The sequence below is a fragment of the Nycticebus coucang genome, chromosome 14, assembly GCF_027406575.1.
Source record: "Nycticebus coucang isolate mNycCou1 chromosome 14, mNycCou1.pri, whole genome shotgun sequence".
NCBI lineage: Eukaryota > Metazoa > Chordata > Mammalia > Primates > Lorisidae > Nycticebus > Nycticebus coucang.
In genome coordinates, this window is record NC_069793.1 from 45,894,662 (window position 1) to 45,915,923 (window position 21,262).

The window sequence follows — 21,262 nt, forward strand, 5'->3', positions numbered from 1 at the left end:
GTGAGACTCCGTCTCTAAAAATAGCTGGGTGTTTTGCTGGGGGTAGTCCCAGCTACTTGGGAGGCTGAGGCAAGAGAACCATTTGAGCCCAAGAATTTGAGGTTGCTGTGAGCTCTGATGCTATGGCTCTGAGGGTGACAAAGTGAGACACTGTCTCAAAGTTTTGCTTGTGAATTTTGAATTCATTTATCTTTTCATTTTATTTATTTTATTTTATTTTTTTGTAGAGACAGAGTCTCACTTTATGGCCCTCGGTAGAGTGCCATGGCATCACACAGCTCACAGCAACCTCCAACTCCTGGGCTTAAGCAATTCTCTTGCCTCAGCCTCCCGAGTAGCTGGGACTACAGGCGCCTGCCACAACGCCCAGCTATTTTTTGGTTGCAGTTCAGCCGGGGCTGGGTTTGAACCCACCACCCTCGGTATGTGGGGCCGGCGCCCTACCGACTGAGCCACAGGCACCGCCCTGTCTTTTCATTTTAAAAAGGGGTAATCCATTCACTGCAAAGAGCCACTTACAGTTTAGCAAACATACCAAATAACCATCAGCAAAATGTGCTCTATGTAACCAAAAGATCTACCTTGCCTGAAAGGGTGTGCTCTTACTAATGGAACTAACTGTATCAGTTATCCCGAGCATCCACAGAATGGGTACAGTACCATACAATACTTTTCCTGTTAAGTTTCTCTGTCTGAAAGCACCAAAACACTGTCAGAGTTCCGAGTGCTTATTAGGAAGACACTATGGCTCAGACACCTAGATTAATTATACAGATCTTTAAGTTCCCATCTTTGCTTTCATATATTGAGGGCTGAGCAGTTAGCTTTTGGTTCTACATAGGCTACTTTTATAAGCAGTAGTCACTGCTAAAAGAATCATCAGGCAGCTTCTTGGCTTTTGGGTTTTTTTTTTGAGTTTTACTATGTCAACATTGGTAGAGTGCTGTAGTAGCGTCACAACTCACACCAACCTCAAACTCCTGGGCTTAAGCGATTCTCTGGCCTCAGCCTCCCAAGTAGCTGGGACCACAGGCACCCACCGCATGCTGGGCTATTTTGTGTTGTAGTTGTCATTGTTTAGCTGGCCCAGGCTGGGGTCGAACCTGCCAGCCTAGTGCCGATGCCCTACCCACTGAGCTACAGACGCTGCCAAACTCCTTGACTTTTTAGGTGAGGGAACCCTTTAAAGAGCAAGATCTTGGATATATCCCAGTTTCTCTTTGACTCTTTTTCTTGATAACATAAAAGCAATGCTAAGGAGAAAGCCTGGATCTTAATCTTTTTTTTTCTTCTCACCATATCTGAGGTTATGGATGGATCTTAATCTTGTTGGCAACCCAGAGCTGTGTGTGTTGGCAAGATACATAAGCCCTTCAGCTTTATTTTGCTATTTTGTAAGATAAGGCTAATACACAGCTTTAGGAGGCTATTGTATACTTTACTTTCTATCCCAATATTAAAATGTTCTTTCCCCATGTGATGTAATCTTTGGGTTCTTACTAAGTGTGAAAAAGCCTCAAGAAAGAAATACCTCCAAAGAACAGGCTTAAAGTTGCTGCAATTGCTACTTTTTCACTTCTGGACCATGGACCCAGAAGAAAGGTATTACTTGGGAAAACAGGTCTAAAGAAAATTTCTATCCTTAAGGACACAGAACAGGGGACAGATTGAATAGTTTATCTTAGTGCTTTTTTGAGGGAGTGGGACAGAGCCTCACTCTGTCACCCTGAGTAGAGTGCTGTGCTGTCATAGCTCACAGCAACCTCAAACTCCTGGGCTTGAGTGATCCTCTTGCCTTAGCCTTCCAAGTAACTGTGACTACAGCTGTGTGCCACCACACCCAGGGGGTCTCACTCTTGCTCAGGGTGGTCTCAAACTCCCAAGCTCAAGCAATCCACCTGCCTTGGTCTCCCAGAGTGCTGGAATTACAGGTGTGAGCCACTGCGCCCAGCCAGTTACCTCAGTCCTAATGCTAGTCTCAGGGACTGTGTATCAGAAGGGGTATAATCATCTCCCATCCACCCCGACTACTTCTCTACCCTCCTCTCTGTTACAAGCTAACAGAATACCAAGTCTTCATTCATCTTAAAAAGAGCGGTAATTCCCCAGCCAAACTGCAACAAAAAAATGGCCGGGTGTTGTGACGGGCACCTGTAGTCCCAGCTACTGGGGAGGCTGAGGCAAGAGAATCGCCTAAGCCCAGGAGTTGGAGGTTGCTGTGAGCTGTGATGCTGAGGGTGACAAAGTGAGACTCTGTCTCTACCAAAAAAAAAAAAAAAAAAAACGGTAATTTTTTTACATAAAATATGACAAAATAATGTGCAATTACTTTATGCGAAACCAACAACAGGAACTGTACAGCTGGTCAGGTGAGCTTCAGAGCTGCATTACTTCACCAGGATCATCTTTGGCTACTTCCACAGGGGTCTAGGGGAGGGGAGAAAACATATGTCAGTTGCTAGGGTGAAACTGAGACAATTGGTCTTGCAAGGGATGGCAAAAGTAGCTGTGTCCAAGTCTGTCTCACCTAATGCCTCTGATCCCAGCCACTAAGGTGCTTAGCAGTGTGGAAGCTGACCAAGAGGCAGAGAAAAGACAAACATTTCCTGCTTCTAATAGGACGACAGCAAAGAGACGTCTGCCACAAGAACCCTTTTACAGAGTAATGCTTACTTACAGAAGAGATAAGTTTGGGTGCTTAAGTGAGCTGATTTAGGAAATGGTACTGTAAGCTGAGCATATGATATGTACAACAGAGACTAGGTTGCCCAAATCGGAAAGCTCTGACTCTGGGACTGAAATATCCTTTTCTCGGCTTCCAAACTGAAGAACTTGAATAAAGACTCTTACAAAAAAACAGGCATCGGCTCGGTGCCTGTGGCTCAAGCTGCTAAGGCGCCAGCCACATACACCTGAGCTGGCGGGTTCAAATCCAGCCCGGGCCTGCCAAACAACAATGACGGCTGCAACCAAAACACAGCTGGGCCTTGTGGAGGGTGCCTGTGGTCCCAGCTACTTGGGAGGCGGACGCAGGAGAATCGCTTGAGCCCAGGAGTTAGAGGTTGCTGTGAGCTGTGATGGCACAGCACTCTACCCAGGGTGACAGCTTGAGGCTCTGTCTCAAAACAAACAACAAACAAACAAAAAAACAGGCATAAAAGATGACATGAAAGAAAGTGGGAACTTTCCCAACTTTAGAGTGCGAATGTGAACAATAAAAGTAGGTAAATTTTTTTTTTTTTTTTTTTTAATAAAAGAGTATTTGTTTCTAAAGTAACTAGAGTTGGATTTCCATGCTTAGTTTGTTTCTCTGGGAGAATACATTTCCAAGTAGAAATAGAGAACAAAGTTGAAAGTACGCTTACCCCTCCTGGAGGATATTTATATCCTTTCCACATCGTTCCTGCAATGAGAAGCATCCATAAGACAACAATCATTGCAGGGCTTCTTGCTCAGCTGGTAGTATGCACAGGGAGAGATGGGTGGTTCTGAAAGGTGTGGTGTTCTATTCCTTGGTTCCCAGAAACTGAGCTGTTTTCCTTAGAGACCAGATGGTGGATGGCCCAGCATGGCAGCTCCTGGCTGAGGAGCTTTGTGGTCTAATCTGAACTGAAATGGCTACAAGTGACCATTTTGAGGGGCCAGAGCTCAGACACCAATTGTGACATCAGCCCCTGTCGTCTTGGGGTCCCAGTCAGAGCATACTCTTGACTGATATAATAAAGGCTGGTTGGCCAAGATGCCAGATCTGTTGAGGCTAAAGAAAATTTATCAAAAAGGGCCCTGGTCTCTAGGGAAGTCGCTTGGTTAGGACATAGCTAGCATCACATGACCTGCCAAAATGTTTACTCATTTGCTTTATGCAATTAGATGCAAAAAACATTGCTATGCAAACAAACAAACAAAACCCCCCAGGTTGGAATAACGGATTTAGCTAGCTAAGGTTTGCTATGAGCAATTAACTTTATATACTCTTGTAGGCTATTCAAAGAAGAAAAATATTGCATCTTATAAAATGGCAGAGTTAAGCTCTCATCACGCATGGTAAGCCTCCTTACAACATTCCTGAGAAAAGAAGAGAAAGAAGACAGGCTGTTTTACTCATTTCTTTCTTTTTTTTTTTTTTAATTTTTTTAGACAAGAGTCTCACTATGTCACCCTCGGTAGAGTGCTGTGGCATCACAGCTCACAGCAACCTCAAACTGTTGGGCTTAAGTGATTCTCTTGCCTCAGTCTCCCAAGTAGCTAGGGCTATAGGAGGCGGCCACAACGCCTGGCTATTTTTTAGAGATGGGGTCTTGCTCTTGCTCAGGCTGCTCTCGAAACTGTGAGCTCAGGCAGTCTACCCACCTTGGCCTCCCAAGTGCTAAGTTTACAGGCATGAGCCACCACGCCCAAACCTGTTTTACTAATTTCATAGTGGGAGAAACTGAGACACAGAACAGTTTAAGTTGTGCAGTTAGGATCCAGTGGCTCAGCTCAAGTGCCCAGTGTCCCCAACCTCACAAAGGTCTGACTGCTTTGGCCCAATGTTCTCACAGAAATCCTGGGACAGGTGGAGAACAAGAAACCAATCATCATGTCCCACTCTTATATATACCTGGGCCTGGGGCTTGATATACCTATCTTCTGGAGAAGCTGTCTCCCCAAAAGGATATGCTTTTATTAAAAATCTGAGTTAAGTTTCTCTAACAATGGGAACGGCTCAACAGGTCTGAATGAAATGGGGTGGAATATAAAAAAACTAAGAAATGGTTTAGGCTAAAAGGTATATTGCCATTAATGTTTCCTGCAGGCAGGCTGATCTAGTAGAATGAATGTGAGAGGCTATTAAGTCTAGAGGGAAAGATCTGTGCTTGTATTCCACTTTCACCAATGAACTAGCTAATATGGGGTTGGGTACACAGTTGAGGTCACTGTCACCAGTAAATCTTTGTTGACTGGTTCATTACTTTGCTTTGTTGTTGAGTTAGTGTTTTATTAAATGTTAACTGTCAACTTTGCAGTAAATGTTTTACATGAATTCCCAAATGTATCTTTACAAACATTCAGGTATTTCCCATGGTCCAGAAGAAGAAACTTGAGGTTCAGAGAAATTAACTTTCCCAATGTTGCAAAGCTGCAAAGTTAGAACCTACACTTAAGTTAATGTTAACTACACTTTCAGGATCTACCAAAAGGGGCATTTAAAATGCTGGTTCAATTTGATCCTGCAATCCCATTACTGGGCATCTACCCAGAAGGAAAAAAATCCTTTTATCATAAGGACACTTGTACTAGACTGTTTATTGCAGCTCAATTTACAATCGCCAAAATGTGAAAACAGCCTAAATGCCCACCAACCCAGGAATGGATTAACAAGCTGTGGTATATGTACACCATGGAATACTATTCAGCCATTAAAAAAAATGGAGACTTTACATCCTTCGTATTAACCTGGATGGAAGTGGAAGACATTATTCCTAGTAAAGCATCACAAGAATGGAGAAGCATGAATCCTGTGTACTCAATTTTGATATGAGGACAATTAATGACAATTAAGGTCACGGTGAGGGTGGGGGAAGGGGAGAGCAGAGAGAGAAGGAAGGAGGGAGGGGTGGGGAAAGGGACCAGAGAGAGGGAAAGAGGGAGGGGGGCGGGGCCTTGGTATGTGCCACACCTTTTGGGGGTAAGACACGATTGCAAGAGGAATTTTGCCTAACAATTACAATCAGTGTAACCTGGCTTATTGTACCCTCAATGAATTCCCAACAATAAAAAAAAAATAAAAATAAAAAATAAAATGCTGGTCCAAATTATTATAGTGTTTTTGAAGAGAAAACAAATTAACAGATGGGAACAGAATGAACACCTATAGACATGGTTATTAACAGAGAACCCTGGCCTGCTGTCTTTAGCAGTCCTATCTAAATCACTTCCCCTTCCACAGTTAATTATGTTTTCCAGAGAAATAAGAACTCTGCATTGAGATTTCAGGGTCCTACCAAGGTCTCTGGGAAGGGAGGAATCTAGCCAATAGACCTGACCACCTACTCACTGTGGCAGATCTTCATCCAAAGCCTGGCTCCTCAGTCGTGCCTTGCTCTCCTGAACAGGCCACCTCTCTTTCCACTTCAGAGTTGGAGGCTGAGTCAGAAAGAAAATTTAAGGGCAGAGGTAGGTAGCCACCCCTGTATGGTGACTGGAAGGGCTGCTGAAAGGTCCCGCCAATCCCCAAAGTTCTTCCTACCAACAACCACTGACCCATATGGCCTGAAAACCACAAGTCAGGTACTATCTGCAGCAGGAAGGAGTAAAAAAAAAGAAAAAAAGACATAAGCTGAGTGCCTGTGGCTCAAGCGGCTAAGGCACCAGCCACATACACCTGAGCTGGCAGGTTTTAATCCAGCCTGGGCCCACCAAACAACAATGATGGCTGCAACCAAAAAATAGCCGGATGGCATGATGGGTACCTGTAGTCCCACCTACTTGGGAGGCAGAGACAGGAGACTCGCTTGAGCCCAGGAGTTGGAGGTTACTGTGAGCTGTGATGCCACAGCACTCTATCCAGGGCAACAGCTTGAGGCTCTGTCTCAAAAAAAAAGACATAAAACGAGGATGTCCCCAACAGGATGAGAAGTAGCCTGGAAAATTAAGTTTGTTCCCATCACATCCTGACTTCCAGTTAGTGGTGAGACTTCAGCTATCTTTCTAGTTTTGTCAGAAACCCCAGACGAAAGAGTGAGCCAGCAGCATCAGGACTGGGATTTACAGTCAGGGTTGTTACTTACCGTCAGCTCTGGAAATGTGCCCAAGTAACATGCGAGTCCAACAAAAAGCATCCAGCCAAGCACAATCATGATCAAAAGTAAAACAATTTTTAAGATACAACTGCACAGTGAGAGACTATTCACTAAGATCTTGGCAAAGGAGTATGCTCACGAAACCCTCAGTTGGTAAAAGTCTCGCATATCAGCTCTAATCCTTGGTTCCCAAGGATCCGCAACTCCCTAGTGGAGAAGCTGGAGTCTACCAGGGCATTATGACATCACTGGTCACGTGGCCAAGACTCAACACACCAGAGACTCTGCTCCCAGACCAGTAGCTGAGCAGCAAATTAAGAAGTTCTTTGTATACATTATCTCACAGCAACACTATGAGCTAGGTACTATTATTAATCCTGTTTTACTAATGAGAAAACTGAGGTTTAGAGAGACTAAGTGACCAGCACTAAGGGCACACAGCTGATACTCTGGATCAGGGCCAAGATAGGACCACCCCTTCCATCTCAAAGGCTTCCTCACTTCCACTGTATATTCACATTCTTCAACACTTTGGGTCAGTTCCTCTCCACTGGTTTTCTTTTTTTGGCCATCACAAAGGACAGAAAAATCCTCTGATGCTGCAGCTCCCTCCATAACTGTCTTATTTATTAATTTCTTTTTATGACCAAACTTTCTAAATAAGTATTCCACACTCAAAGCCTTTATTTGCAATCTGCATCTCTCTTCCGCAGATTGCAATCTGTTAGCCTCCACCCATTACTTAGATGCTCCCTCAAAGGTCACCAAAGATCTCCTTTTGTGTCAAGTCTAGGACCACATCTTGTTCCCTTTGACCTCCCTGCTTTGGCACAGTGAATCCCTCTCTACACCAGAGTTCTTCCTACAAACAAAAACTCCCTATTTATTTTATTATTTAATTATGAAAATGATAGTTTTTCATTATGAAATATGAAACTATCCAAAGATGTATGAAGAAAAACTTAATACTCCCTCCTCCTCCCCTCAATTCCCACCCCTATGATGTAACCAATGTTACCAGTTGGGTATGTATCCTTCTGCCAAAGACTTCTCCATGGGCCTGCAAATATCAATATACGTATAGAGGGATATTGTGGGTTTTTTCCCCAGTGTTGTTTTATTAAAGGTAATTACACTACATATGCTACTATATAACTTGCTTTTCTCCTATAATAATGCATCACGGACATCTCTCTGGATCAAGTGATAAAAATCCTACACATTCTTTTTGTTCTTAGTTAGCTTTTATTGAGGTATAACTTATTTATGATAAAGTTAACTTTTAGTATACACCTGATGTGTTTTGAAAAATGTGTCTATCTTGTAACTACCACAGTCTGCACAGAAAAAATTGAGATCACACCCAGGTGCAGTGGCTCTCACCTGCAATCCCAGGCCTCACTTTGGGAGAGCAAGGCAGGAAGATCGCTTGAGGCCAGTAGTTCAAGACCACCCTGGGCAACAAGGTGAGTCTTCATCTTTAAAAAAATAACTAGTCAGGAATAGTTTCATGTGCCTATAGTCAGGAGACCAAAGTAGGAGGCTCAGTTGGGCCTACCATTTCCAGGTTGCAATGACCTATGACTGGGTCACTACATTTCAGGCTGGGGGACAGAGCAAGATTCTGTTGCTAAAAAGAAAAATATTTCTTCTGACTGTCTCTCCTCACTTGTGACCTCTGATACATGTTAAACCAGCTGATACTGTCCCACAGCTTGCTAAAGTTCTTTATATTTTTTCAGTCTTTTTTGTACTCTAGTCTGCATAGTTTCTATTGCTGTTATCTTCAAGTTTACTCTTCTTTTGACCTTCAGTGTTTAATAATCTGTTAATCCCATACAATGTGATTTTCATTTGATGATGTATTTTTCATCTCTAGAAAGTTCAATGTGTTTATCTTTTTTTTAATAAAAAAATTGTATTTACTTACAAGCATTCAGAATGTCAACAAAACAGCTGCAACTTCTTTTTTTGCAATTACAGACTGGTATTCAGTTAACAGAACAATTATTTTGTATAAGCTGCAGCAGAGACAACTACCATCCCCATATATAATTAATTTGTGCTGTGCACCAATAAGAACCTGCTTTAAATTTCCATGCCAATTTACAACCCCTAGACTGTACCAAGCAAGGTTAGTGGCTACTGAAAATACCACCAGGACAGGGCTATCTAAAGACACATTCGGTAGTGTGTTAACTATACAAAAAAAGACACTGTACGGTTTAAAAACAAATCTTACACAGCCTTACATTTAAATTTTTTTCTTTAAAAGGAGTGAGTTGTGTACAGGGGGGTTAAATGCTTTATAGACAAGAAAAAAAAACTGTGCCAGAACCAACTTATTCATCATCTTCATCTTCATTTCATCTTCTTCATCTTCCTCCTCCTTCTCTTCCTTCTTTTTCTTGCTTTTTTCAGCCTTGACGACTCCCTTTTTTGCTGCATCAGGCTTTCCTTTAGCTCAGTATGCAGCAATATCCTTTTCGTATTTTTCCTTCAGCTTTGCAGCCTTCTTTTCATCAGGCTGCTTGTCCTCCGCAGCAGTGTAATTCCACATCTCTCCCAGCTTCTTTGCAACATCACCAGTGGATAGGCTGGGATGTTCTCCTTTGATTTTGGGGCGATACTCAGAACAGAACAAGAAAAAGGCCGACGGAGGCCTCTTGGGTGCATTGGGATCTGAACTTCTTTTTTGTTTCCCCTTTAGGAGGGATATAGGTTTTCATTTCTCTTTCATAACGGGCCTTGTCCGCCTTTGCCATATCTTCAAATTTTCCTTTCTCTTTAGCAGACATGGTCTTCCCCCTCTCTGAGCACTTCTGAGAAAACTCTGAGAAGTTGACTGAAGCATCTGGGTGCTTCTTCTTGTGCTCCTCCCAACAAGTTTGCACAAAGAATGCCTATGATGACATTTTGCCTCTCGGCTTCTTAGGATCTCCTTTGCCCGTGTTCAGTTATTTTTCCTCAGCAAGAGTCACCCAGTGCCCATCCAGCTCTCACTTGCTCCAGCACTGTCTCTATGTTGCTCAATGTACTGCAATGGCTGTGAGAGCGGGAGCCAGAAGCAGCCTCCTCACTCTCTCCACTCTGTAACCTTGTGTTTATCTTTCATGTTTCTCCATATCATGTTTTCCTTTAGCTCCTTGAACATAGTTGAAAGATTTATAATAAATGTCTTAAGGACTTTGTCTGTAAACCATCATCCCTCTCTTTGAGCATATTTGTAAGCTTTATAAACAAAGCCTAACACTATTGAAAGAAATACAACAAAATCCATCAACACTGTAAAATTTACCGTGTTTAACATCAAATCTAAAGTTTACCAGGAATTTTTAAAAGCAGGAAATATCACCCACAACAAAGAGAAAAATCAACCATCAAAATAGACCCCTTTGGGGCGGCGCCAGCCCCATATGCTGAGGGTGGCAGGTTCAAACCCAGCCCTGGCCAAACTGCAACAAAAAATAGCCGGGTGTTGTGGTGGGCGCCTGTAGTCCCAGCTACTTGGGAGGCTGAGGCAAGAGAATCGCATAAGCCCAAGAGCTGGAGGTTGCTGTGAGCCGAGTGATGCCACAGCACTCTACCGAGGGCAGTACAGTGAGACTCTGTCTCTACAAAAAAAAAAAAAGAAAATAGACCCCTTTGGAAAGATGTTTGGAGAACACTTAGAGATCTAAAAATAGACCTGCCATTCGATCCTACAATTCCTCTACTAGGTATATACCCAGAAGACCAAAATTCACATTATAACAAAGATATTTGCACCAGAATGTTTATTGCAGCCCAATTCATAATTGCTAAGTCATGGAAGAAGCCCAAGTGCCCATCGATCCACAAATGGATTAATAAATTGTGGTGTATGTACATCATTGAATATTATGCAGCCTTAAAGAAAGATGGAGACCTTACCTGTTTCAAGTTTATATGGATGGAGCTGGAACATATTCTTCTTAGTAAAGTATCCCAAGAATGGAAGAAAAAGTATCCAATGTACTCAGCCCTACTATGAAACTAATGTATGGCTTTCATATGAAAGCTATAACCCAATTATAGCCTAAGAATATGGGGGAAAGTAAAAGGGAAGAGAGGGGAGGGAGAGCATGGGTGGAGGGAGGGTAATTGGTGGGACCACACCTACCGTGCATCTTACAAGGGTACATGTGAAACTTACTAAATGTAGAATATAAATGTCTTAACACAATAACTAAGAAAATGCCAGGAAGGCTATGTTAATCAGGTGTGATGAAAATATTTCAAATTGTATATAAAACCAGCGCATGGTACCCCATGATTGCATTAATGTACACAGCTATGATTTAATTAAAAAAAATAGACCCAAAAATCACAGAGATGATGGTTTGCAGACAAGGTTCATAATCGTTTTTGTCATTTGTTCTGTTGATATATCATATTCATTGACTTGTGTATGTTGATCCATCCTAGCATCCTTAGGATGAATCCACCTTGATCATGATAAATAATCCTTTTAATGTGCTATTGAATTCGGTTTGCTAGTATTTTGTTGAGAATTGTATCTGATATTTGGATAAGAAGGTTTCATTCCCTAACATGTCAGATAAGGCCAATAATTAGGACAGCAACAGAGGGTATAAATAGAGATTAGTAGCAAAGCACTAAGAAACAAGTTTTGGGTTGGTTTTTGTTGGGGGGGGGTGTTTTTGTTTTTTTGTTTGAGACAGAGTCTCACTCTGTGGCTCAGGGTAGCATGCAGTGGCATCATTCTAGCTCACTGCAATCTCAAACACCTGGGCTCAAGCAATCCTCCTGCCTCAGCCTCCTGAACAGCTGGAACTAGAGGTGTGAGCCACAATACCCAGTTATATTTTTCTATTTTTAGTAGAGGTGAGGTCTTGCTCTTGCTCAAGCTGGTCTCAAAATCTTGACCTCAAGTGATCCTCTGCCTCAGCCTCCCATACTGCTAGGATTACACAGTTGAGCTACTGTGATTGTCTAGAAACAAGTTCTAATGTTAAACATGTCATTCTTGTGGTTTCTAAAGCTGCAGAGATACAGAATATATACTTTCTCCATTTCTCAGTTTGGGAAATTTTCCCCCTTTTAACAAAATTAACATCTAGGTACTTCTGTTTCTGTAAGACAGATTCCTAAAGTGGCATTATTGAGCCAAAGCTATGTCAGGTCACTTTGCCCACCGGTTGTAGCAAATTATACTCCCACTTATTACACTTTAATTTCTTAAACTGGGGTCTAGTGGACTTCAGTAAATCCATAAACATACCTGAAATTGGACACAAAACAGAGTGTATTATGTGGGCATATACATTTTCTTGGGGCAGGTATATCTCTTTCAACAGTTTTTTAAAATTTCAGATTAATGTGAGGGTACAAACAATTAGGTTACAGAGCTTGTATTTGTTAGGTAGAGTCCTTGTAGTTCCAACCCACACCCAGGAGGTGTGTCATATACCCTTACATTGTGCCCATTAAGTGGGAGCGCATCAATCCCTCTCTCTCCTTCCCTTCCCCCTCCCCCTAACAGTGGTCTTTTTAAAAAGTCTGAAACCCAGATAAAGTTGAAAACTAGTACATTCTATCTTCTTCTCCCTCAGGCATTGGTCACCTTTCATATTCCTTCTGCAAACTTTCTATTGGAAGCCTCTTTATATATGATTTACTAAATTCAAGCACAAGGAATATAGAGATGAATGAAATTCAGCCTCTACCCACCACCCTCTCCCGGCAGTCTTTGGAGTCAGAAAGGGCGGAGGTGCATATATAGTTGGATATCCCAGTGCAGTGAAATACTCCCCAAGCACTAAGGCATAAGGCAAGGAAGAAGGCAATGTGCTTAGGGAAGAGTGAACTTTTCAGCCTGGTTAGATTATAGGATCTAATAGCATCAGCTTCATGAAATGAAGCAGGCATACTAGAGGTCAGGAGGGAGGCTTTAAAAAAGCTAATGTTTATCACACAGCCTTCCTCTTGTAAATACCAACAGGCACAGAATTCTAATTGTTAGATTATCACTAATCACAAGCTGGGTGCAGTGGCTCACGCCTGTAATCCTAACACTCTGGGAGGCCAAGGTGGGTGGATCTTGCTCAGGAGTTCAAGACCAGCCTGAGCAAGAGTGAGAGCCATCTCTAACCATAGCCGGGTGTTGTGGCAAGCACCTGTAGTCATAGCTACTCGGGAGGCTGAGGCAAGAGGATCACTTGAGCTCAAGAGTTTGAAGTTGCTGTGAGCTGTAACACCACTGCACTCAAACCCAGGGCAATTGAGTGAGACTCTATCTCAAAACAAACAAACAAACAAACAAAAAAACCAAGACACAAAGTTTCATCACAATTATCACACACAATGACAGATATAATGCATAGATTAGGAACATCATCTTTTACATTACTTTCTGCAATAATATTACCTGAGTCTTTGTTTTCCCCATTTGTAAAATGGAACCAATTATACCACATATCCTCTATTTAAAATGCATACTTTTTCACGTTTAGGCTCTTTTGAGATAGGCATAAATGTTAAAATCAGTGTGTATGTTCAATTTTGTAGTCTTCTTCTCCCTCCCCCCAAAAAAGCTGTCATTAATACACCTCTTATTCAAAAAGAATCTCAGGAACAAGGAACTAGGTAATACAACACTAAACCTCAGTTTCCTCATCAGTAAAATTGAGGTAATAATTCTATCCAGGTCATAGGGTTTTGTGAAGATCAATAGAGATAAAGCAAGTAAAACTCTTAGCAATGCACCTTCCATACAGGAAATGCTAAACACACACACACACACACACACACACACACACACACACACACAGAGGCATAAAGTTTCCATAGTGACTAGACCAGAAAAGAACTGGTGGTTTGGTTGGAAGGCCTCTTCCATAAAAGGCTCTTTGATAAATGGTTGAAAAACCTTGCTCAGGCCTTGCTGCTAACCTAACACTTGTTCCTTGTTTAATAGATTTCTGGCAGGATCTGTTCTACTGTTTCCAAGGTTTGTTAGATATGGCTAAGGTGCACTAAGCAGGCCTCTGATCATTTAGTTTCTCTCTGTAATCTTTTTCCTACTTTGTCTTCCAGTTTCCTCTCTTGCTCTGCACTATGGTCTCCTCACAATGCAACAAAGTTATTCTCTTTTTTTTTTTTTAAATTTGGCCGGGGCTGGGTTTGAACCCGCCACCTCCGGCATATGGGACCGACGCCCTACCCGCTGAGCCACAGGCGCCGCCCAAAGTTATTCTCTTAAAACTCAGATCATGTTACTTTTCTGTTCAAACTTCCCAGCAGCTTCCTCTTTCTCTTAGAGTAAAAGCCTGAGAAAGAAAAACGTTAAGTCCTGACATCTGGGAACTGGTCTGACACATCAGTAAAATTGAGGTAATAATTCTATCCAGGTCATAGGGTTTTGTGAAGATCAACAGAGATAAAGCAGGTAAAACTCTTAGCAATGTACCTTCCATACAGGAAATGCTAAACACACACACACACAGAGGCATAAAGTGTCCATAGTGACTAGATGAGAAAAGAACTGGTGGTTTGGTTGGAAGGCCTTGGTGTTGCTACAGGCTGAACTGATGCTCACTGCTAGGTTATTCTGTTGGCAGTAAACAATCTCCTGGAACACCAACATCAGACAAGGTCACTAAGACCACAAATAAGTGAGATACAAGGCCACTTCCTAACTTCATCTGAGCAGAGATAAGAACATGCATGCCATAAAATACTAAACATTCTTCTTTGCTAACATGAGTGACTGCTTCTTTATCCTCACTCTGGTTTGTCCATCCTATAGATTATAGTTTTTGAGATACTCAGTCACAGAAAAGCATCCTGCTTTATGATAGCACCAAATCCAGACTGAAGCCTGGCTTCCTTAAGCCCTCTCTCAAATTGCCCAAATCTTGTAATAGGTTCTCTCTGACATTCTCTTACTGCGCTGCCTCAATGTTTTCTCCCACAGGACCTCCCTCCTCACTGCAAGGAATGATAAACCCAACATGTTTAAGTACAAGTATGTTCCTGATGGTCTCTGCCTAGTGGGAGGACACTGACAAGCCAGAGTCCTTTCAATTGTCTACAAAGTTCTACAGTGGTTCTTAGACTTCATGCATCAAAATCACCTGGAAAGATTATTAAAGCAGATTGCTGGGCCTCACCCCTAGAGTTCTGATTGAATAAGACTGAGGCAGGGGTCTTAAAATCTGTCTGGTTTTTGGGGGGGTTTTTTGTTTGTTTTTTTGAGACAGAGTTTGGCTCTGTTGCTTAATCTACAGTACAGTGGTTCAATGTCATCATATCTTACTGCATGCTTAAACTCCTGGGCTTAAATGATCCTCCTGCCTCAGCCTCCCTAGTAGCTGGGACTATACGTGTTCTACCATGCCTAGCTAATTTTTCTATTTTTTTTTTTGTAGAGAACTAGTCTTACTTTTGCTCACACACTCCTGAATGCTAGCAATCCTCCTGCCTCTTCCAACTAGTCCTCTCTGAGTGTTAGGATTGCAGATAATCAGGGCGGCACCTGTGGCTCAAAGGAGTAGGGCGCCAGCCCCATATGCCAGAGGTGGCAGGTTCAAAACCAGCCCTGGCCAGAAACTGCAAAAAAAAAAAAAGGATTGCAGATAATCTACATTTCTAACAAGTTCCAGGTGATTCCGAAGCTTGCCCATCTGGGAATGGCTCTAGAAGAATCACTTCTCTAAACCATCTGTCCCTCTCCCCTTTTCTCTGACCTAGCTTCCTACTTCTGCTTGCTAACCTCTTACCTCATTCTACTGCAGCCACACTGGCCTCCTTGCTGTGTTAAGCCTACCTGTTTTAGGGCTCTGGTTTGGCTGCTCTTTAATTTGGAACACTGACTCCTTTATCCATCAATAAGACCTACCCCAATCTACTTACACTGTCTTTTAAGAATTTATTCTCCACAACGGTTAATCTTCTAATGTGCTATATAATTTACTTATTATATTGCTCTGCTCTTCACCTACTAATAAAAGAATGAAAACCTTAAGATAGAAGCTAATTTTGTCTACCTCATTCACTACTGTGTATCTTCAGATCTAGAAAAATAACCAAAATAACAGATACTCAACAAAAGATTTTTTTTCTAGAAAAATAACCAAAATAACAGATACTCAACAAAAGATTTTTTTTTTTTTTTTTGTAGAGACAGAGTCTCACTTTATGGCCCTCGGTAGAGTGCCGTGGCCTCACACAGCTCACAGCAATCTCCAACTCCTGGGCTTAAGGGATTCTCTTGCCTCAGCCTCCCGAGTAGCTGGGACTACAGGCGCCCGCCACAACGCCCGGCTATTTTTTGGTTGCAGTTTGGCCGGGGCCGGGTTTAGAACCCACCACCCTCGGTATATGGGGCCGGCGCCCTACCGACTGATCCACAGGCGCCGCCTAACAAAAGATTTTTTTTAATGAATAAATTGGGCTGGGCACCGTGGCTCACGCCTGTAATCCTAGCACTCTGGAAAGCGGGAGGCAGGTGGATTGCCTGAGCTCAGGAGTTGGAGACCAGCCTGAGCTCAGGAGTTGGAGACCAGCCTGAGCCAAAACAAGACCCTGTCTCTAAAAATAGCCGGACGTTGTGGTGGGCGCCTGTAGTCCCAGCTACTTGGGAGGCTGAGTGAAAAGGATTACTTTGAGCCCAAGAGTTTGAGGTTGCTGTATGCTATGATGTCATGGCACTCTACCTAGGGTGACAGTGAGACTTTGTCTCAAAAATGAATGAATGGGGCGGCACCTGTGGCTCAGTCGGTAGGGCGCCGGCCCCATATACCGAGGGTGGTGGGTTCAAACCCGGCCCCGGCCGAACTGCAACAAAAAAATAGCTGGGTGTTATGGCGGGCACCTGTAGTCCCAGCTACTCGGGAGGCTGAGGCAAGAGAATCGCTTAAGCCCAGGAGTTGGAGGTTGCTGTGAGCTGTGTGAGGCCACGGCACTCTACCGAGGGCCATAAAGTGAAACTCTGTCTCTACAAAAAAAAAAAAATGCATGAATGCTCCTTCCAGCCTTTCGCTTTCTTTCTTTTTCTTTTTTTTTTTTAGAGACAAAGTCTCACTATGTTGCTCTCAATAGAGTGCTGTAGCGTCACAGCTCACAGCAACTTCAAACCCTAGGGCTTAAGCCATTCTCTTGCCTCAACCTCCCAAGGAGTTCGGACTACAGGCGCGCTACAACGTCCAGGTTTTTTGTTTTTTTTTATAGTTGTTGTTTAGCAGGCCCGGGCCGAGTTCGAACCCACCAGCCCCATTGTATGTGCCCGGCGCCGAGCTACCGGCTACTGAGCTACAGGCGCCAAGCCCGGTCTTTCATTTTCTTCAACTGTGTCACAGCAAACCTGCCTTGGGATCTTCCTATAAATGCAATCACCTTCCTGGCTGCCCGACCTCTCAGCAATTACGATATTCTGCTCTTGCGACTTTTTGGCTTCTGCGGCTTAACCCAAGGAAACAGAGCAGGCAAGTAACTCATAAGACTAAGGCACCAAATAACACCAGAAAATTACTGTATCTTCCATCTCTTCTCGGCCTTCCTTCTCCAGATGACCTCATCCACCAATCTCCCGCCTCTCTGCTTCGAACTCTTGTTTTTCACCATTTTCTTTCAACTATCAACATAGTTTTTTAAAAAAAGAAGAAGAAAAGGGCAATTCCTCCCTCTGTGTCACGGCCAGTCCCATGCAGCTGTCCTATTCTCTGATGAGGCCCCTCCTGACTTGGTTTCCCTTTTCTACTCCGAAAATTTGCTCTTGAAGTTCTATTACCTCCCTTTTCCTAAACCTAACTCCAATTTTCTGTCTTGATGTTTTCTGATACTCTGCTGAATTTAACATCCTTCTAGCAACTCTCTTCAAGAATATCGCGTATTGCTTCTACCTCCTTTACTGTTTCTGCTCCAGTCCTTCCTGTTCCTCCCTTCACAGATTTCCCCTGGGTCTGGCTGCACTCCCGTCACGTGCCTGCCGTGTGTTCGCTCCTGCAGCGGCAGAAGCAGTTGTATTTACCTGGGGGATTGAAGCGGACGGAATTGCGAGTCTGGGAAAGGGCGGAGCTTTGAGACGCCAGGAAGTTTGGTTCTCCGCGGTTTCCGTCCTGCAGCGAGTCCGGAAGAAGGTCAGGGCTGAGGTGCTGGGACCTGGCTGGAGATGGAGTTTGACTGCGAGAGTATCAGACGGCTGCTTGGCAAGGTGCGGGCAGCCAGCTGGGGCTGGTTTGAAGCCTTAGGGTCTAGGGGTGAGGGTTGGAGGGAGGGAGTCTCCGCTCCCGAGTGGGCCGCCTCCTTTTTGCGTTTATAGACTTGTTGCGGCTTGGAGCTGGGGCGGGCTGATCTGAAGCCGGCTGTGAGCTTCGGCCTCAGGGAGGCTGGGGGGGTTTGAGACCACCTCCTATTTGTGGAGGGCCTGGGCTCTGGCTCCTGCAACTCCGAGATCCACCACCCTGTACGAGTTCTCACACCACCAGCTTTCACTGGCCTTTTAACTGCTCGGGGCACACACCGTTCCTGTAACCACGCCTCTCCCTGTGTTGAAGCCACACACACCCCACCATTTTTTTCTCTTGAATCGCAGAGCTCATCCTTTGTTAAGTCCCAGCTCAGAGTCACTCCCTGGAAAATTGAATCACCCTCTTGTACTTTAAAAAATATCGATTATCACATTGTATTTATTTATAAACCTTACTCTTGGTGTGAACCCTTTTGACTGCAGAGACTGTTTTGTATTCCCTTCACCTTCCTAGTACTGTGCTTGACAACAACATAGGCGCTAAATAACTGTGATGTGGGTGTAAGGCCTGAGTAGGTTTAAAAACGAAGACAGTTTAAAGTCCTAGGAGAGAACCTCCTAATGTTGAAAGGTTGAGGAGTGGGAAGGCTGACCCAGAAATCTGACCTATATTTGTGGGGCTTGAGTAGCGCGGGTTTCCACGTGAGAAGACATTCTGTCCACCGGTGTGTAGTCTGAGGAAATCCTCCTTTTCACCATTTTTCTAACTAAGTGGTTCTTAGAACTTCATGCAGAAATCATAGTTTCTGCCATTTTTGTTGGACATGCCTAAACCTGGCCTTGTTGGGAGTTTGCTTGCCTGTGGGAGATTTTGAAGCCCCAAGATTGAAGTTTATGTAATTAACTTGAATGATTTTACCTACTGTGACAGGTGTAGATCTTGTAGAAGTATCATCATGCTTAGAATTACTACCCTTTCTGTCTCCTCTTCAGAGAACATGAAATTAAAAGACCCATTCTATCAAGTTTTAATGTGGGGAAGAGGATGGATTATCCAATGAGAAAAATTGCTGAAGTCGCGAGTAGGAAAAGAAGTACAACCTAATTTTGGTGTAACTGGAATGAAGGGGGAAAAAGCAAGACAAATAGTTTCTCAAGAGTGAGAGGAAAATAGTAGAGGAATTTTTTCTCATTGTCAGTGCATAGCATAGAATCTGGCACAAAGGTGCTTAATAAATATTCGCAACATGTATAAATGAAAGAAACCAGCAAATATTTCTGAGGTTCTTTGGTCCTTGTACTAGGCAAATAATAGAATAGCTTAATTTTTAGAAATATTTTTCATGCCGAAAAATCTTTGGAGAAGTGAATAGGACATTGAAAAATCAAGCAACTATATGGAGTAAGTGAAAAATCTTACTGAAAACAAACAAAACCTAAATAAATATCCTAATGTCATGGATGTGAAGATGTCCATTCTTCCCAGATTGATCTATAGGGTCATTGCAATTCCAGTCAAAATTATAATAGGTTATTTTGGGAACTTTTCAAAGCGATTGTGAAATTCATTTGGAAGGGCAAAAGACCAAGAAAAATTTTGGTAGTTATTACAGAAAAAGAATAAATGTTTGCCTAACAATTGCAGTCAGTATAGCCTGGCTTATTGTACCCTCAATGAATCCCAACAATAAAAAAAAAAAAAAAGAAAAAGAATAAATGTGGGGACTTACTGTACCAAATGTCAATGCTAGCCAGGTGAGGTGACTTTACATGTAGTCCCAGCTCCTCAGAAGCCTGAGAGGGGAAAATCACTTGAACCCAAGTATGAGATCAGCCTAGGCAACACAGGGAGACCCTGCCTCTACAAAAAAGGATTGAAATAAAATAAATGAAAAAATAAAATGAATAACAACAAAAACAAATGTCAGTAATACTGTAATTAAGGTTTAGTGTGATATTGGTATAGGATAAACAAATTAACCAATGAAACAGACTAAAGGGCTTAAAATCATATTCATGTTTGGAAACAGTAGAAAACTGAAGAAGTATTACAGATGACTATGAAAAGAAGAATACAGAGACAAATGATTTTCCGTATGGGAAAAAAATGAAATTGTATCCTTACCTTATACCAAACATAAAAATTCCCAGTTGATAAAAGACCTAAATACAAAGGCAACTTTAATCCTTTTTTTTGCAGTTTTTGGCCAGGGTTGGGCTTGAACCCACCACCTCCAGCATATGGGGCTGGCACCCTACTCCTTCAAGCCACAGGCACCGCCCTCAAAAGACAACTTTAAAACTTACAAATGTTATGGCCTCAGAATATGCAAACATTTTTCTTTAATTTTAGATTAATAGGAGGGTAAAAATGTTTCCGTTACATTATTTTCATTTCTAAGGTAAAGTTCAAGTTGTAGTTGAGCCCTTCACTTGGGGTTGTGTTGAACACCCTAACATTATGCACTTTAGATGAGATGCTACCAATTGCCCTCCCTACTCCCCTTTCCCCTCTTCTCTTCTCCACCTTAATAGACTGTATTTTTAAATGAGACACAGAGGAGATCCTGGTAAACTCAACTACATTAAAGTAAAGACCTTTTTTTTTTTTTTTTTTTTTTGAGACAGAGTCTCACTGTGTAGCCTTGGGTAGAGTGCTGTAGCATCACAGCTCAGAGCAACCTCAAACTCTTGGGCTTAAGCAGTTCTCTTGCCTCAGCCTCCCAAGTAGCTGGGACTGCAGGCGCCCATCACAATACCTGGCTATTTTTTATTTTTATTTTTTTGGTTGTTGTTTGGTGGGCCCAGGCTGGATTTGAACCTGCCAGCTACAATGTATGTGGCTAGTGCCCTAACTGCTAAGCTACAGGCGCCAAGCCCTAAAGTCAAGAACTTTTGTGTTAGGCTGGCTGCTGGGGCTCACGCCTGTGATCCCAACACTCTGGGAGGCTGAGGCAGGTGGATTGCCTGAGCTCACAGGTTCAAGACCAGCTTGAGCAAGAGTGAGACCCTTTCTCTAAAAAAAAAAAAAAATAGACATTGTGGTGGGTGGCTGAGTCTCAGCTACTTGGGAGACTGAGACAGGAGAATTGTTTGAGCCCAAGAATTTGAGGTTGCTGTGAGCTCTACCATGGTACTCTACCAGTAGTGACAAAGTAAGACCATTGTCTCAAAAAAAAAAAAGAACTTACTTTTGTATGTCAAGAGATACCATGAAGAGAGTGGAGAGGCAAGGTACAGTTTTAGGATA

General features: G+C 42.8%; 2 protein-coding genes and 1 pseudogene across 11 annotated transcripts in view; 1 reads left to right on the forward strand and 2 right to left on the reverse strand.

Moving 5' to 3' along the window:
• Positions 1-2,315: 2,315 nt before the first annotated feature.
• Positions 2,316-17,917, reverse strand: MISFA (mitochondrial sheath formation associated). 2 transcript variants are annotated; one of them, XR_008374254.1, is made up of 4 exons: positions 17,794-17,917; positions 6,038-6,126; positions 3,366-3,403; positions 2,316-2,427 (listed from the first exon to the last, which is right to left on the reverse strand). XR_008374254.1 is itself a non-coding variant. In XM_053561792.1 (4 exons), the coding sequence occupies exons 1-3, from the start codon at positions 6,837-6,839 to the stop codon at positions 3,382-3,384; spliced, it is 180 nt and encodes a 59-aa protein (XP_053417767.1). In that variant the 3' UTR covers positions 2,316-2,427; positions 3,366-3,381. The 2 variants fall into 2 exon arrangements, 1 of the variants encoding a protein (XP_053417767.1); XM_053561792.1 differs by lacking the exon at positions 17,794-17,917 and adding an exon at positions 6,771-6,839.
• Positions 9,002-10,120, reverse strand: LOC128565378 (high mobility group protein B1-like; annotated as a pseudogene).
• Positions 17,796-21,262, forward strand: part of UEVLD (UEV and lactate/malate dehyrogenase domains) — a 51,471-nt gene continuing 48,004 nt past the window's right edge. For 2 of the 9 annotated variants that reach the window (XM_053561786.1, XM_053561788.1), the window contains exon 1: positions 17,820-17,976. In XM_053561786.1, coding sequence (XP_053417761.1) covers positions 17,935-17,976 — 42 coding nt within the window. In that variant the 5' untranslated portion in view covers positions 17,820-17,934. Of the gene's footprint in view, positions 17,977-19,005; positions 19,415-21,262 lie in introns of all 9 variants that reach the window. The other 7 variants (XR_008374252.1, XR_008374251.1, XM_053561787.1 and 4 more) reach the window with 6 other exon arrangements.

Coding starts and splice junctions, on each gene's coding strand:
- MISFA (XM_053561792.1), bottom strand. CDS start 6,839: ATGATTGTGCTTGGCTGGATGCTTTTTGTTGGACTCGCATGTTACTTG. Junction 6,127..6,770: donor GCACATTTCCAGAGCTGACG/GTAAGTAACAAC, acceptor TTTCTGACTCAG/CCTCCAACTCTGAAGTGGAA. Junction 3,404..6,037: donor TTGGATGAAGATCTGCCACA/GTGAGTAGGTGG, acceptor TTCTCATTGCAG/GAACGATGTGGAAAGGATAT.